The sequence below is a fragment of the Aethalodelphis obliquidens genome, unplaced genomic scaffold (assembly GCF_003676395.1).
Source record: "Aethalodelphis obliquidens isolate GAN/ISIS:26980383/991018 unplaced genomic scaffold, ASM367639v1 scaffold23, whole genome shotgun sequence".
NCBI classification, from domain to species: Eukaryota; Metazoa; Chordata; class Mammalia; order Artiodactyla; family Delphinidae; genus Aethalodelphis; species Aethalodelphis obliquidens.
Genome location: NW_020837967.1, coordinates 20,063,138 through 20,081,608, shown reverse-complemented (window position 1 = coordinate 20,081,608; position 18,471 = coordinate 20,063,138). Strand labels below are relative to the sequence as shown.

The 18,471-nt window shown below is 42.1% G+C and overlaps 1 protein-coding gene across 5 annotated transcripts in view; it reads left to right on the top strand.

Annotated features, from left to right (window-relative positions):
• The window catches only part of DCLRE1C (DNA cross-link repair 1C), a 63,874-nt gene that overhangs the window by 1,412 nt on the left and 43,991 nt on the right, over positions 1-18,471 (top strand). Inside the window, exon 1 of one of the 5 annotated variants that reach the window (XM_027121940.1) lies at positions 12,232-12,460. The exons of 1 other annotated variant lie outside the window; for it this stretch is intronic. In XM_027121940.1, the coding sequence (XP_026977741.1) occupies positions 12,352-12,460 (109 nt within the window). In that variant the 5' untranslated portion in view covers positions 12,232-12,351. Of the gene's footprint in view, positions 1-12,231; positions 12,461-18,471 lie in introns of those variants that run through there. 3 more of the 5 variants (XM_027121935.1, XM_027121936.1, XM_027121939.1) reach the window with 3 other exon arrangements.

The following is an 18,471-nucleotide window of genomic DNA, read 5'->3' as shown; positions in this document are numbered from 1 at the left end:
ATGCGATCCCTCCTCCCTTGCTCTGTAGCCGGGGATCACTCTGCTCCAGCCACACTGGCCTGGCTGTTCCTCGCCCTGCTCCCACATTAAGGATTTAGATGTAGCTGCTTCCTCTGCCTGGAATTGTCTTCATTTATTCCCTTGGCTAACTTCCTTGTTTTTAAGTCTTTGTTGATATCTCAACTTGCCCATCCCAATCCCTGTAGCTCTCTCTTCCCATCACGTTCTCTATCTGTCTTACTATGTTCTCGTGTTTCTTTTTTCCACAAGACTTATTGCCTTCTAATATACTATTTATATTGCGTCCTTCTTTTTTTTCCTTTTCTTAGCATAATGCTTTTTTATGTTGCTTGTTTCTTTTTTTTTTTTTTTTTTTTTTGCGGTACGTGGGCCTCTCACTGCTGTGGGCTCTCCCGTTGCGGAGCACAGGCTCTGGACGCGCAGGCTCAGCGGCCATGGCTCACGGGCCCAGCCGCTCCGCGGCACGTGGGATCTTCCCAGACCGGGGCAAGAACACTTGTCCCCTGCATCGGCAGGCGGACTCTCAACCACTGCGCCACCAGGGAAGCCCTATATTGCTTGTTTCTTAATTTTATTATTTATCTTTCACTAGAATGTAGTTTCCATCAAGAGAGAGATCTTGTTAACTAAATTCCTAGAACAGTGCTTAGCACTCAGTAGGTACTAAAACAATATATTCTGAATAAATATCTTTCACTACCACTGCCACTATGATGCTGTGGAAGCGGTACAGCATGGTGCCTAGGACATTGGCATCTAGGGCATGACCTTGGATTTGAATCTGGGTTCTACTACTTAAACTAAGTTTCCTTAATTGTAAAATGAAGACAAAAACTGTACCTATCTGATGGGGTTGTTGTGAGGATGAAGAAATAAATATACACCTAAATGTATTTAGGACAGCATCTGGAACTGCATAAACGATGTCAATAGATATTATTTCCACTAGAACGTGCGCTCCATTACCGCATGGGCTTTGCTTTGCTCACTGCTGAATCTTTAGTGTCTAGAACAGTGTCTAGCACATAGTAGATGGTCAACAAGTATTTGTTAAATGAAAAAATGAATTCTCACTATCATATTTCCTGGAGTGTTGCAGTAGCTTCCTACCCAGACACCCAGCCCCAGACTGAGTGGTCTTTCTAAACTTGAATCCAGTGGTTCTCAAACTTTAGCATCTATCAGAATCCCCTGGAGGGAAGGTGTGTTAAAACAGACTGCCATGGGACTTCCCTGGTGGTCCAGTGGTTAAGACTCCGCGCTTCCAGCACAGGGGGTGCGGGTTCCATCCATGGTTGGGGAACTAAGACCCCACATGCCAAGTGGCACGGCCAAACAAACAAAAACAATCAAACAAAAAAACCCCCCAAAAGACTGTTGGGCCCATCCCCAGAGTTTCTGATTCAGTAGGTCTGGGCTGGGGGAGAGAATTTTCATTTCTAACCCATTTCCAAATATACTACTGGTGATGTTCTTCCAGGTGTCATATTTTGAGAAATACTGCTCTAATCTCACCTGTCACTGCCTTGTTTCAAACCACCCTGGCTTGCCACTGTCACTCAAGTTAGAGTTTCAACTCCTTGGCTTGGTGTACAAGACCTTCTTGATCTGGTCCTTTCCTTAAAATAATTTTCTTATTGGTGTGCAGTTGATGTACAAGATTATATAAGTTTCAGGTGTACAACATAGTGATTCACAATATTTAAATGTTATACTGCACTTATGGTTATTATAAAATCTTGGCTATAGTCGCTGTGTTGTACAATATATCCTTGTAGCTTGTATATTTTATACATAGTAGTTTGTACCTCTTAATCCCCTACCCCTATCTTGCCCCTGCCTGCTTCCCTCTCCCTACTGGTAACCACTAGTTTGTTCTCTATATCTGTGAGTCTGTTGCTTTTTTGTTATATTCACTAGTTTTAAAAATTTTTTTAGATTCTACAAATAAGCGATAGCATACAGTATTTGTCTTTCTCTATCTACCTTATTTCACTTAGCATAATGCCCTCCAAGTCCATCCATGTTGTTGCAAATGACAAAATTTCATTCTTTTTTTATGGCTGAGTAGTAGTTCACTTTATATATATATATATATATATCTATCTCCTCTTATTTACCCATTCATCTGTTGATGGACACTTAGGTTGATTCCATATCTTGGTAATTGTAAATAATGCTGCTATGAACCTTGGAGTGCATGTATCTTTTCGAATTAGTGGGGATTTTTTTTTTTTTTTGATATATACCCCGGAGTGGAATTGCTGGGTCATATGAGAGTTCTATTTTTAGTTTTTTGAGAAACTTCCATACTGTTTTCCACAGTGGCTGCACCAATTTACATTCCCCCCAACAGTGTACAAGGGATCTCTTTTCTCCACACCTTCACCAATATTTATTTGTGTTCTTTTTGATGATAGTCATTCTGGTGTAAGGTGATATCTCATTGTGGTACTAATTTGCATTTCTCTGTTGATTAATGATGTTGAGCATCTTTTCATGTCCCTGTTGGCCATCTGTATGTCTTCTTTGGAAAAATGTCTGTTCAGGTCTTCTACCCATTTTTAAATTAGATTGTTTGTTTTTTTGCTGTTGAGTTGTATGAGCTGTTTAAATATTTTGTATATTAACCCCTTATAGGTCGTATTACTTGCAAATATTTTCTCCCATTTAGTAGGTTATCTTTTGGGCTTGTTGATGGTTTCCTAGCTGCGCAAAAGTTTTTAAGCTTAATTAGGTCCCATCTGTTTATTTTGCTTTTATTTCCTTTGCTTTAGGAGACAGACCTCCAAAAACATTGTGACAATCTTTTATTTTAACTTTATCATTTATTTATTTATTTGGCTGCGTTGGGTCTAAGTTGCTGCGCGCGGGCTTTCTCTTGTTGCGGCGAGCGGGGGCTGCTCTTCGTTGTGGTGCGCGGGCTTCTTATTGCAGTGGCTTCTCTTGTTGTGGAGCACAGGCTCTAGGCACACAGGCTTCAGTAGTTGTGGCACGTGGGCTCAGTAGTTGTGGTGCGTGGGCTCAGTAGTTGTGGCTCGCAGGCTCTAGAGCACAGGCTCAGTAGTTGTGGTGCATGGGCTTAGCTGCTCCACGGCATGTGGGATCTTCCCGGGCCAGGGCTCGAACCCGTGTCCCCTGCATTGGCAGGCGGATTCTTAACGACTGCACCACCAGGGAGGTCCCACATTGTGACAATTTATGTCAGAGTGTTACGCCTATGTTTTCTTTTAGGAATCTTATGGCTTCTGGTGTTACATTTAGGTCTTTAATCTATTTTGAGTTATTTTTGTATATGATGTTAGAAGTGTTCTAATTTCATTTTTTACATGTAGCTGTCCAGTTTTCCCAACAACACCATTGAAGAGACTGTCTTTTCTGCATTGTATATCCTTGCCTTCTTTGTTGTAGATTAATTAACCATAAATGTGTGGTTTATTTCTGGGCTCTCTGTCCTGTTCCACTGATCTATGTGTCTGTTCTTGTGCCAGTATCATACTGTTTTGATTACTGTAGTTTTGTAGTCCAGTCTGAAGTCAGGGAGTGTGATTCCTCCAGCTCTGTTCTTTCTCAAGATCGTTTTGGCTATCAGGGTCTTTGGTGTTTCCATACAAATTTTAAAACTATTTGTTATAGTTCTGTGAAAAATGCCCTTGATATTTTGATAGGGAATGCTTTGAATCTATAGATTGCCTTGGGTAGCATGGTCATTTTAACAATATTAATTCTTCCAATCCATGAACATGGTATATCTTTCCATCTGTTTGTGTCGTCTTCAATTTCTTTCATCACTGTCTTATAGTTTTCCAAGTACAGGTTTTTTACCACCTTCAGTAGGCTTATTCCTAGGTATTTTATTCTTTTTGATGTGATTGTAAATGGGATTGTTTCCTTAATTTCTCTGTCCAATAGCTCATTGTTAGTGTACAGAAATGCAACTGATTTCTGTTTATTAATTTTATGTCCTGGAACTTTACCAAATTCATTGACGAGCTCTAGTAGTTTTCTAGTGGCATCTTTAGGGTTTTCTATGTATAGTATCATGTCATCTGTAAACAGCAATAGTTTTACTGCTTCTTTCCAATTTGGATTCCTTTTATTTCTTTTTTTTGTCTGACTGTTGTGGCTAGGACTCCCAATACTATGTTGAATAAAAGTGGCAAGAGTGGGCAACTTTGTCTTCTCCCTGTTCTTAGAGGAAGTGCTTTCAGCTTTTCACCATTGAGTTTGATGTTAGCTGTGGGCTCGTTATATATGGCCTTTATTATGCTGAGGCATGTTCCCTCTATGCCCACTTTCTGGAGGGTTTTTATCATAAATGGATGTTGAATTTTGTCAAAAGCTTTTTATTGAGACAATTATATGATTTTTATTCTTCAATTTGTTAATGTGGTATATCACATTGATTTGTGGATACTGAAAAATACTTGCATCCCTGGGATAAATTCCACTTGATCATGCTATATGATCCTTTTAATGTAATGTTGGATTCAGTTTGTTAATATTTTGTTGAGGATTTTTGCATCTATACTCCTCAGTGATACTGGTCTGTAATTTTTGTGTGTGTGTGATCTCTTTAATTTTGGCATCAGGGTGATGCTGGCCTTGTAGAATAAATTTGGAAGCATTCCTCCCTCTGCAATTTTTTGGAATAGGTTGAGAAGGTTAGGTGTTAACTCTTTTGTAAATGTTTGGTAGAATTCATCTGTGAAGCCATCTGGCCCTGGACTTTTGGGGAGTTTCCTTTTTATTATTACTGATTCAGTTTCATTACTGGCAGTTGGTCTGTTCATATTTTCTATTTCTTCCTGGTTCAGTCTTGGAAGATTGTGCATTTCTAGAAATGTGTCCATTCCTTCTAGGTTGTCCGTACTATTGGCATATAGTTGTTTGTAGTATTCTCTTATAACCCTTGGTATTTTTGTGGTATCAGTTGTAACTTCTTATTTTTCATTTCTGATTTTATAGATTTGGGCCCTCACGCTTTTTTTTCTTGATGAGTCTGGCTAAAGACTTGTCAATTTTGCTTATCTTTTCAAAGAATCAGATCATTGATCTTTTCTATATATATATATTTTTTAGTCTCTATTTCATTTTTTTTTTTTTTTTTGTGGTATGCGGGCCTCTCACTGCCGTGGCCTCTCCCACCGCGGAGCACAGGCTCCGGACGCGCAGGCCCAGAGGCCATGGCTCACGGGCCCAGCCGCTCCGCAGCACGTGGGATCTTCTCGGACCAGGGCACGAACCCACGTCCCCTGCATCAGCAGGCAGACTCTCAACCACTGCCCACCAGGGAAGCCCTCTATTTCATTTATTTCTCCTCTGATCTTTATAATTTCTTTCCTTCTACTAACTTTGGGTTTTGTTTGTTCTTCTTTTTCTGGTTCTTTTAGGTATAAGGATAGGTTGTTTATTTGAGATTTTTCTTATTTCCTGAGGTAAGCTTTTATCGCTATAAACTTCCCTCTTAGAACTGCTTTTGCTTCATTCCATAGATTTTGGATCATTGTGTTTTCATTTTCATTTGTCTCCAGGTATTTTTTGATTTCCTCTTTGATTTCTTCAGTGATCCTTTGGTTGCTTAGTAGCATATTGTTTAGCCTCCAAGTGCTTGTGGGTTTTTTTCTTGTAGTTGATTTCTAGTCTCATAGCATAGTGGTAAGAAAAGATGTTTGATATGATTTCAATTTTCTTAAATGTACTGACGCTTGTTTTGTGGCCTAGCTTGTGATCTATCCTGGAAAATGTTCCATATGCACTTGAAAAAAATGTGTATTCTGCTACTTTGGGATGGAATGCTCTATAAAAATCAATTAAGTCCATCTGGTCTAGTGCATCATTTAAGGCCAGTGTTTCCTTATTGATTTTCTGTCTGGATGATCTATTAATTTAACTGGGGTGTTAAATTCCCCTATTATCATTACGTTACTGTCTTTTCTCCCTTTATATCTGTTAATATTTGCTTTATGTATTTAGATGCTCCAATATTGTGTGCCTATGTACTTACAATTGTTATAATTTCTTCTTGGATAGACCCCTTGATCCTTATGTATTATCCTTCCTTGTCTCTTATAACAGCCTTTATTTTAAATTTACTTTGTCTGATATAAGTATTGCTACTCCGGCTTTCTTTTGATTTCCATTTGGATGGAATATCTTTTTCTATCCCTTCAGTTTCAATCTGTGTGTGTCTTTAAGTCTGAAGGGATTCTCTTACAGGCAGCATATATATGAGTCTTGTTTTTGTATCCAATCAGCCACTCTATGTCTTTTGATTGGAGCATTTAGTCCATTTACATTTAAGGTAATTATTGATATATATATGTTCTTATTGCCATTTTGTTAATTGTTTGGGAGTTGTTTTTGTGGGTCTTTTTTTTCCCTTCTTTTGTTCTCTTGCAATTTGATGATTATCTTTAGTGTTATATTTGGATTCCTTTTTCCTTTTTTTTTTTTTGCAGTATGCGGGCCTCTCACTGTTGTGGCCTCTCCCGTTGCGGAGCACAGGCTCCGGACGCGCAGGCTCAGCGGCCATGGCTCACGGGTCCAGCCGCTTCACGGCATGTGGGATCCTCCCGGATCGGGGCACGAACCCGTGTCCCCTGCATCTGCAGGCGGACTCTCAACCACTGCGCCACCAGGGAAGCCCTCCTTTTTCCTTTTTTATGTGTATCTATTATAGATTTTTGATTTGTGGTTACCATGAGGTTTTTAAATAAATAAATGTGTGTGTGTGATTGTTTTAAGTTGCTGATTAATTTTAAATGCATCTTAACTCTGCATTTATACTCTCCTCTGCTCACAATTACTATTTTTGATATCATATTTAATTTCTAACTGTTTTGTGTATCCCTTAACTGCATATTGTGAATATAGATGATTTTACTTATATTATCTTTTAACTTTCCTACTGTCTTTGTGTGTGGATGATTCACTACCTTTACTGTATATTTGCCTTTACTGATGAGCTTTTTCCTTTTATAATTTTCATATTTCCAGATGTGGCCTATCCTTTTTCACTTAGAGAAGTTCCTTTAACATTTCTTGTAAAGCTGGCTTGGTGATGGTGAACTCTTAGCTTTTGCTTGTCTGTAAAGATTTTGATCTCTCCATCAAATCTGAATGAGAGCCTTGCTGTAGAGTATTCTTGGTTGTAGATTTTCCCCTTTCATCACTTTAAATATATCGTGCCACTCCTTCTGGCTTGCAGAATATCTGCTGAAATGTCATCTGATAGCCTTATCAGAGTTCTCTTATACATTACTTGTTATTTTTCCTTGCTGCTTTTAATATTCTCTCTTTATGTTTAATTTTTGCCATTTTAATTACAATGTGTCTTGGTGTGTTCCTCTTTGGGTAAATCCTGTATGGGTCTCTCTGTGCTTCCTGGACTTGGATATCTGTTTCCTTTCCCAGGTTAGGGAAGTTTTCAGCTGCTACATCATCAAGTATGTTCTCAGCCCCTTTATCTCTTTCTTCTCCTTCTGGGACCCCTATAATGTGAATATTAGTATGCTTTATGTTTTCCCAGAGATCTCTTAAACTGTCCTCATTTCTTTTCATTATTTTTTTCTGTTCAGCATCAGTGATTTTCACTACTCTGTCTTCCAGGTTGCTGATTTGTTCCTTTGTATTGTTGATGCCTTCTAGTGCATTTTTCATTTCAGTTATTATATTCTTAATTTCTGGTTGTTCTTTACAGTTTATAACTCTTTGTTAAAAACTTCTAACTTCTCACTCTGTGTATCCATTCTTCTCCCGTGTTCTTTGACCATCTTACCTATCACTACCCCGAACTCTTTCTTGGGTAGATTGCCTATCTCCACTTCACTTAGCTCTTCTTCTGGGATTTTATCTTGTTCCTTCATTTGGAACATGTTCCTCTGTCACCTCATTTTGCCTAGGTTACTGTTTTTATTTTTATGTGTCTGGTAGATTGGTTGTTTCCTGACCTTAGAGAACTGGCCTTTTGTAGGAGATATCCTGTGCATCCCATCAGCACACTCCCCTCTTGTCACCCGAGCTATAGGTTCCCTCTTATGAGGGCTGTTGGGTCCTTCTGTTGTGGCAGGCTGACTATGTAGGCAGGTTGGTAGGCTTGGTTGGCCCCTGGTCTGGTTTGTTGCCAGGCCCTGCCTTGTATGGAGGCTGCCAGCCACTGGTTGGTAGGACCAGATCACGAGGTGGCTGACTGCAGGACCCTGTGTGTAGGGGTGGTCCTGGGGCTAGTGCTGACTCACTGGTAGGAGGAGTCCGGGTCCAGAAGACTTTGGAGCTGTTGCTACCCACTGGTGGGTGAAACCAGGTCCTGGAGCTAATGCCAGTCTACTGGCAGGCAGAGTTGGCTCCTGCAATCTTGTTGCATGGCCCGGGGTTGGGGTGGGGGGGGGGTCTCAGAGCTGGTGTCAGATTGCTGGTGGGTGGGGCTGGTTCCTGACACAGCTGGAGGCAGGGTCTGGGGCATCTTGAAGCTTTTATTGGCCTGCTAGTGGGCAGGGCCAGGGCTCAGCTGGTCCCAGTGCAGGGTCTGATCTCCTGGTAGGCAGGCTGGGTCCACAGGCTGTGGAGCTGTGGTTTTCTCGTGACTGGTGTCTGCTCCCCGGTGGGTGAGGATGGTCTAGAGGCTAGAGCAGGCTCGCTGGAGACTGGAGCCAGGCCCAGGGGAGTATGGGGCCAGTGCCCGCCCACTGGTGGGTGGAGCTATGTCCTGGGCCCTCTGGTAGGCAGGGCTGTGTCCAGTAGCGGCTGGGGGCTCAGGAGGTAGTGAGGCAGCCTGTCTGCTGGTAGGTAGGGCCGTGCGCCCATGCAGTTAGTTGCTTGGCCTAAGGCATCCCCGCACTTGCCCCTGTAGGCTGTGGGGCCAGGGCAGGGCTGGGTCCTGGGACTCATAAGCTAGAGAAAGGGTTCCGTACTGGTGCTTGCCAGTGCCAGTGTCCACAAGGTAGAGCAAGCTCCTAAAACTGGCTCCGAGTGTCTGTGTCTCCAGGAAGAGCTGCAGTCGCCTCCTGCCTCTCTGGGAGACTGTCCAAGATCAGCAGGTAGGTTTGACCCAGGCTCCTATTAAATTACAGCTTCTGGGAATTCCCTGGTGGTCTAGTGGTTAGGACTCTGCACTCTCACTGCCAAGAGCCCAGGTTTGATCCCTGGTTGGGGAATTCAAATCCCGCAAGCCGTGCAACGCAGGCCAATAAAAATAAAAAACATTTCAGCTTCTGCTCTAGGTCCCGGTGTGCATGAGATTTTGTGTGTGCCTTTGAAGACTGAAGTCTCTATTTCCCCCAGTCCTCTGGCACTCCCGAGAGCATACAGTTTTCGTTTTCTTGTGATGAGAACTTTTAATACCCACTTCAGCCACTGTCAAGTATACAGTACAGTATTGTCAACTATAGTCGCTGTGCTGTACATTACAATTCCCGTGATTTTTTTCATCTTATAACTGGAAGTCTGTACCTTCTGACCACCTTCAGTCATCTCTCCCACCCCTCCCCCACCTCTGGCAACCACCAGTCTGTTCTTTGTTTCTATGAGTGCAATTTCTTTAAAGTCCACATATCAGTGAGATCATATAGTAGTAAATACCCCGAATAAATAATAATAGCTAATATTTATTGAGCTCTTACAGTTTTCCAGGACGTTGTGTGGACTTCATTGTTACCACCATTTTAAGATGAGAAAGCTGAGTTATGCAGAGGTTACCTTAACCAAGATCACATAAATAGTAGTGGCTCAGATGCAGCGCTATCCAGAGCCTGTATTTTTTATAAAAGAATAGCATAGGATACAGTAAATTTATAATGCAAGTTGTTTATATTGTCAACTGAAAAAAAGAAAGCACAACCTAAAAGTTGAGACTTATGTTTTATTTGGCAGACTGAGGACTTAAGCCTGGGATACAGCCTCTCAGATAGCTCTCAGGGTCTGTTTCAAAGAGGTAAGGGAGGAGCTAGGATATATAGGAGTTTCTGCAAAAAACAAAACAACAACAAATCAGGTAGTCAAACATCAAAAAATTATGGCTAATTAAAGAAAAACCAGACATCTCCTTGAGTGCGTTTCTATGTATGGGAGGATGCAAGAGTCTGGGCTTACTGAAATTATTCCCTTGATCTGCACCTTAACTATCTAGGGCTGGTATCCTATTTTTCTCCATCCTTAATCCCCTCAGGGTGCATTGTTGAGGGGGAGGGTAACTGCAGTGGCTGATTTCTCGATGGCTGAAACATCCTCTGCTGACTGATATGGCAAGTGACATTCTTCCTCCACACTATGGACAACGATTTATAAGTACATAAAATTAAGAAAAAGATATTCTGTACTGAGTTCCTAACAAAAACTTGTATCTACCTCAATAAGTAGTTTTTAGGTATTTAACATAAACTTAATAGCAGTTTTCTGTCCTTCTGGGACAGAATAAATTGAGGACTTGGAAGTCCAAAGAGCTTTGAGATTGCAGAAGGATAGAAATTCCCAGCTGGGGAAGGAGGACATAGCAATGACTAATCATGTTTCACTCTTTTCTTTACGAGCAACCACAAGAGGCATTTCTCCTGGGACTTAGTATCCAGGTAATTGGGCTTCTTCCGAAAGTCCATTTCATCTGTATTGTGAGGATGCCAAAGTCTAGTAAGTGACTGAATCTTCCTCTACAAGAGCCAATATTACATGTGCTTGGGCTATGCTTACCCATCTTTACTATTTTATACCCTATCTTTTAATCCTGACTCTCTGTTTGCCTTTATTCTCTTGTCCTGTATCCATTGTTTAGAGGAGGGAATAAACAGGGGGACAAATAAATAAGAATACGAGCCTCATCTTGACCTGTATGGCCAGGAGCTTCATTGTCAGAGGTAGACACACTGGATTCTGCAAATACCAGGCTCAGTGCAAGATTTGGTTTTAGGTATAGACAGCCTAGTCACAGCGACAGCCTTCTTTTATCCTATGACAAACCATCTTATGCCAAATCAAAGGTGTTGGCAATGTACACTAGCAGGGTGTTTTACTCAGATTCGTGACAATGTGTCCACACCTCCTCCCTCTTCTCCCCCCCCCCTTCCTCCTTAGCATTTCACCAGAATCTGTATTTGAATAGAACTGTCTGCCGTGGCTGCAGGGAACACGCCGATATTCTCTGAGGGTGGCATTCTGATTCTTGTTTTCCCTGGCTAGAACGCATTGTTACTGAATTTATTCCTACATTACCTTGTGTCTTGTGGAAGCATTTATTTACCACGTTCTGCAAAGTTCTTGTCTCCAAATAGATTGAAAATGACTCGTAGGCGCATCTTAGTCGTCTCTGTCATCACGGCAGGGCTTGTTCGGTGCTGTGCACAAAGTAGGACTTCAAGTATTGGAGTTGTGATTAATAATACTGTGGTGTCTAAGGAGACTTGCTGCTAAGGGGCGCGGGTAATGCCATTGTGACTATTCGGTGAATGTTAATACTTTAGCAAACCTTTTCATAAAGTTGCTTTGGTGGTGAAAAAATTCCAGACCCTTCGCCCATTACCCTACCAATCTTTTTTCTTTTATACATCTTTCTAACTTCCAAAAGAAAAAAAAAGTTAGAAAAAAGAAAAAGGTCAAAAGGGGTGGAGGTAGGGGAGACTAGCAGCTCAGCTCTCCTTGGGATCTTTACTTATCTACCCTAAGATCATGCATCTGAGCTGTGATCATCAGGGATCGTGGATTTACTCCGTTTGTAGATTACGTATAAAGGGAAGCAGGGACTAAGAGTTTTCGAATCTACCACAAGCCTGATACCGTTTTCTCACACAATTCTGACATTTATCCTATAAGGTAGACATTGGGAAGGGACAAGAAAGAGGAGGAGAAGCAAAAGAAGGCTTGCAGGATCGCAGCTGACAAGCAGGAAGTGGAACGCATCCGATTTCAAAGCCAAGCTCCGCATCCCTGGGTGGAGCCGTCTGTTCTGGGTGTTGTCTCCCTTGGCGTTCTCGTTCCTGCACAGACACGGGCAACTCTTCACCAGAGTGACACCGTGTTGTGTCAAGGTATCCGGGAGGAGCCTCACTCCTCGCGCTGCACCCTGGATTCCTCCACCCGGCCTCCCAGCTCTGAGCGCAGGGTAGCCCAATTAGTTGGTTTCACCCCGCAGGTCGCGGGCTGCGGGAACTGACTGGAAGCTCCTTGGCACTGCCCCCCTCCCGCCCCCCGGGCCGAGGGGCTGCTATGATTGGACGTGGCTGCGCCCGGCCGGCCAATGGTGAGGCGGCGGCAGCTTCCCGGAAGTGGCGGCGCGGCCGGCGGCGGCTAGGGCTTCCGTTGCTTTCTAGGCTGGGGGCCAGTCCGGCCGGGTTGGCGGACGCAATGAGCTGCTTCGAGGGGCAGATGGCCGAGTATCCAACCATCTCCATAGACCGCTTCGACCGGGAGAACCTGAGGGCCCGCGCCTACTTCCTGTCCCACTGCCACAAAGGTGAGCGAGCGCAGCGCGCCGCCCAGTCCCGGGGAGCCGGGTTGCGCGGGTTCGGGCCCCGCAGCGAGGTCGCCCAGGGGCTGGAGGGAGGGAAGGCGGGGGTCGGGGTCCTTCAGGAGGGAGTTCAGGCTTTGGGAGGCCAGGGGAGAGACTAGCGACTCGCCTTGTCCCGGCGGGCTCTTCAGCCCTTCTGACGCTTTAATTCCTCATCGGTACCGCGGGACAGAACAGCGACTCCCAGTTGTCACTGACCCAAGCCACTTTGATCAGGCACAACTAGGCACAACTATTCGATTTTGGGGGAAGTTCTCCCAAGGCCCAATAGTCAGAGGTTGGCAAGGATTACTTAGTTCTTCCCCCATATCCTCGCGATCATGTTATAAAGACAAGTTTAGATGAAATTGTGCCATACCCGCAGACGTTGATTAGCAAGCATGCACGCACTCAAATTAAACATCCTGTCTGTAAGCTCGGCGAAGTGCAAGCTCCGCCTCCTTATAGATGTTCTTTTCCCCTATGAAAGGTTCATTTTGGTCTAGAGGCAGGATGCGGTTTACTTTACAGACGGCCAGGTCAGGCAACCAGAATACCAAGATTTCACAGCTGGAGGCGGTTAGGACTTAAGCTTGGAGCATCACCCCCTAATGATATGGTCCCGAGGCTAGATGCTCCAGGCAAGACTGGAGCGTCTCTAAAACATTTTAGCCGGTCTCCAGAGCTGGAGCAACACTAACTTCACAACCACTGTCCATTTTTAACGTCTGGTATGCTGACTGACACGTCACTAACTTTACCTATGAAAACAGGTTTAATATTCATTGTGCTAATTAGCACGGCCTTGGGCATTGACCAGAGATGAAGCTTAACTGAAGCGTTCTAGAAGCTTACTCTTGGAGTGTGGACTCCCAGAGTAGCTTAAGCAGGATGCCCCCAACCCCTCTTCTGAGGAGTGACTCAGATACATATTCACGTATATATCACACGGTGTGATTTTAAAGTAAATTACAGATATCAAAACATGCCCTTCATCACACAGTTGGTGTGAAGATCAGCTGTTGTGTGTGGAATCACTCACTTTAACCTGGTGTAAATCATTGAAATTTCTGCTTTTGGGGAATGGCTCTGCTTTCTGGTTCTAAGTCCCTAATTCTCTCTCTTTAATGACGAAAATCTGGACCTCCTCTATCAATTTGCTAAAAAAGCACATGAGCCTCTGTGAGGGTCTTTCTGCTTCTTTTTGAGGACAATATTTTTGTTTTTGTCTTGTTTTTCATTGAGAAGCCACTGGTGGAGGAGGATATTTTTACCTTTTGTGTTGAGTCTGCCAGCATTTCTGAACTCACATGTGGTGGCCACAATTAAAGAATGGATTTGGGTTTGGCCTTCATGTTTTGGAGTAGTGAGTTTGGAGAATGAGTTCATCTAGAGGAATTTGTTCGTTTGTTTTTCTATTTGTGTATTTATATTATTTATTGATTTTACTTTTTAAATTGAAGTGTAGTTGTGAAGGCAGCGTCATTAGTTTGTACCTTAAGCAAGACTCTCTCCTGTCCAGCAGTGTATACTAACTTTTCCTGTGCTCTAATCCCACGTGGGTCTGTTTTCCCAATGAGGAGGTAAACTGATCAAGGGCGAGAACTCAACTTCTGCTTTCTGAGGTTTGCCACATTACCTACTGGTGGTTTTTAACCTTTTTGGGAAACAAGACTTCTTTGGATGTGCCATGGACTGAATTGTGTCCCCCCCCAATTCATATATTGAATCCCTAACCCCCAGTGTGACTGTATTTGGAGAAAGGGCTTTTAGGAGGTGATTAAGGTTAAATGAGGTCATAGGGGTGGGGTCCTAATTTGATAGGCTTGGTGGCCTTCGAAGAAAAGGAAGAGAGATCTCACACTGAGGAGAGGCCATGTGAGCACACAGCAAGAAGGGGGCTCTTTATAAGGCAGGAGAGGCCTTGCCAGAAACCAACCTTGGCACCTTGATCTTGGACTTTAGCTTCCAGAACTGTTAGAAATACATTCTGTTTAAGCTACCCTGCCTGAGCTGAGTAATATAGAATATCTGACAAGGTCCATGGACTCTTGTTAAAAAAAAATGCACATGAACATGTTAACGTCACAGTTTGATAGAAGTTGAGGTGGGCCATGGACCCGCTTGACGCCTCTTTATGGCCCATCTGGAACCCAGCGCTGTGCTCAGGGCAGAATTGACTAAGCACCAGTGAGGCCTGGAGGACACGAGAGGACCCGTGGCCTGAGATAGTGGCCCAGCGTGGGGGAGGACCCCTTCCGGAGACCACTTAAGATGATTTATTCTGGTCGAGGAAAAGGAAAGAGGCCCTGGAAGGGAGATGCTGGGTGCAGTCCTAGCATCACAAAGTAAACTCCCCAGATTCCCTTGACTGGGGTGGTGGGCTGGGTTGTCTTGATAGGACGGGTTGCTGCGCACTGAGGTAGTTTGGAAGCCTGGAGCAGAGTCCTGAGTCAGCCTTGTGTTTGCCGTGACTCAGACTCTCTGGAAACCCCCATAAGGGAGAGTCCTGCCCTGGCATGCACTCATTGGCCCTAAAAGCATGGACCAGGAGTGACCTGAGGAGATGCACACTGTGAGGGGGCAGGTGGACTGTCCTGTGGCGGCACGTGTTTGGTCAACGTCGCCCACTTGAGGTGTGGTGACGGCCTTGTTTTCAAGAGTTAAGGATTGTCACATACAAATTTGAGGGCACATGTGTTGGTGGTAATTAGGATAATTAGATTTTTTTCTTGTGGTTTATTGTTAGGCTGTTTAACATTGTCTCCCCATCAACCCAGCTGGACTGCCTTTGCCGTTTGCCTTCATCAAGGGTGGTAACAGGCAGTGTTTACATAAATTAATCAAAATGCAGATGAAAGTCATTTTTGGTAAATGATTTGAGGAGGAAAAGACTTTCAAAATAATCTACTTGGTTATAGTTTTTTTTTTTAAGTAAAATTAACTTTCCAGCAGCATTTATGTATTAATCTTAAAAGAGCTGGAAAAAAGTTATATAGAGAAAATAATTTTGTATAATTAGCTTTAAACTTATCAGTTTTTAGAAAACTTATAATGAAGATTGTTAATTCGTGGTGAGACAGCAGTTTTCATGGCTGAATAATATTTCATTGTGCATATATACCACATCTTCTTTATGCATTCATTCACTGATGGACACTTAGGTTGTTTCCATGTCTTGGCTATTGTAAATAATGCTTCAGTGAACCTGGGGGTGCAGATATCTTTTTGAGTTAGTGTTTTTGTTTTCTTTAGTTAAGTACCCAGACGTGGAATTGCTGGATCATATGATAGTTCTGTTTTTAATTTTTTGAGGAACCTCCATACTGTTTCCCATAGTGGCTGCACCAATTTACATTCCTACCAACAGTGCACAAGGGTTCCCATTTCTCCACATCCTTTTCAACATTTGTTATTTTTCTTTTTGATAATAGCCAGTCTAATGGGTGTGAGGTGGTATCTCATTGTGGTTTTGATTTGCATTTTCCTGATGATTAATGATGTGGAACATCTTTTCATGTGCCCGTTGGCCATCTGTATGTCTTGGGGAAAATGTCTATTCAGATCTGCCCATTAAAAAAATCAGATTGTTTTTTTGCTGTTGAGTTATGAGTTCTTCATATATTTTGGATATTAGTCCCTTAACAGATACATGATTTGCAAATGTTTTCTCCTATTCAGTAGGTTTTTTCATTTCGTTGATGCTTTCCTTTGCTGTGCAAAAACTTTTTAATTTGATGTCATTTGCTTAGTTTTGCTTTTGGTGTCAGATTCAAAAGATCACCACCAAGACCTATGTCAAGGAGCTTACGGCCTATGTTTTCTTCTAGAAATTTTATGGTTTCAGATCTTAGATTCAAGTCTTTAATCTATTTTGAGTTAATTTTTTTTTTTTTAACATCTTTATTGGGGTATAATTGCTTTACAATGGTGTGTTAGTTTCTGCTTTATAACAAAGTGAATCAGTCATACATAAACATATGTTCCCATATGTCTTCCCTGTTGCATCTCCCTCCCTCCTGAGTTAATTTTTGTGTGTGGTATATAAGATAATGGTTAGGTTTCATTCTTTTGCATGGGGCTGTCCAGTTTTCCTACCACCATTTATTGAAGAGACTGTCCTTTCCCCATCATATATTCTTGGTTTCTTTATCATATATTCTCAGTAATTGACACTATATGTGTGGCTTTATTTCTGGGCTTGCTATTCTGTTCTGTTGATCTATGTGTTTTTATGCCAGTACCATACTGTTTTAATTACTATACATTTGAAACAATACATTTTGTAACCAGGGAGCATGTCTCCAGTTTTGTTTTTTTTTCAAGATTGCTTTGGCTATTTGGGGTTCTTTTGTGGTTCTATACAAATTTTATGATTATTTGTTCTGTTCCTATGAAAAATGCCATTGGAATTTTGATATGGGTTGCACTGAACCTGTTGATTGCTTTGGGTAGTATGGGCAATTTAACAGTATTGATTCTTTCAATCTATGAGCATGGAATAGCTTTACATTTATTTGTGTCATCAATTTCTTTTATTAATGCATGTAGTTTTCAATATACCGGTCTTTACTTCCTTGGTTAAATTTATTCCTACATATTTTATTCTTTTTGATGTAGCTGTGAATGGGATCATTTTCTTAATTTCTCTTTCTGATGGTTATTTGTGTGTAGAAATGCAGCAGACTTCTGTATGTTGATATCCTGCAACTTTACTGAATTCCTTTATTCTAACAGTTTTTTGTTTTTAATAGATCTTTATTGGAGTATAATTGCTTCACAATATTGTGTTAGTTTCTGTTGCACAACAAAGCGAATCAGCCATATGCATACACATGTCCCCATATCTCCTCCCTCTTGCGTCTCCCTCCCACCCTCCCTATCCCACCCCTCTAGGTGGTCACAAAGCACCAAGCTGATCCCCCTGTGCTATGCTGCTGCTTCCCACTAGCTAACTATTTTACATTCGGTAGTGTATATATGTTTTTTTTTTTAACTTTCGAATTTTATTTTTTTACACAGGTTCTTATTAGTTATCCATTTTATACATATTAGTGTATATATGTCAATCCCAATCTCCCAATTCGGTAGTATATATATGTTGATGCTACTCTCACTTTGCCCCAGCTTCACCCTCCCACCCCATGTCCTCAAGTTCATTCTCTATGTCTACATCTTTATTGCTGCCCTGCCACTAGGTTCATCAGTACCGGTTTTTTAGATTCCACATATATGCGTTAGCATGTGGTATTTGTTTTCCTCTTTCTGACTTACTTCACTCTGTATGACAGACTTAGGTCCATCCACCTCACCACAAATAACTCAATTTCGTTTCTTTTTATGGCTGAGTGAGATTCCATTGTATATATGTACCACATCTTCTTTATCCATTCGTCTGTCAATGGACACCTAGGTTGCTTCCTAGTCCTGGCTATTGTAAATAGTGCTGCAGTGTGGTACATGACTGTTTTTGAATTATAGTTTTCTCAGGGTATATACCCAATAGTGGGATTGCTGGGTCGTTTGGTAGTTCTATTTTTAGTTTTTTAAGGAACCTCCATACTGTTTTCCATAGTGGTTGTATCAATTTACATTCCCACCAACAGTGCAGGAGGGTTCCCTTTTCACCACACCCTCTCCAGCATTTATTGTTTCTAGATTTTTTGATAATGGCCATTCTGACCAGCATGAGGGGATACCTCACTGTAGTTTTGATTTACGTTTCTCTGATAATTAGAGATGCTGAGCATCTTTTCACGTGCCTCTTGGCCATCTGTATGTCTTCTTTGCTGAAATGTCTATTTAGGTCTTCTGCCCATTTTTTAGCTGGATTGTTTGTTTTTTTGATACTGAGCTCCATGAGCTGTTTGTATATTCTGGAGATTAATCCTTTGTCTGTTGTTTTCATTTGCAAATATTTTCTCCCATTCTGAGGGTTGTCTTTATGTCTTGTTTATGGTTTTCTTTGCTGTGCAAAA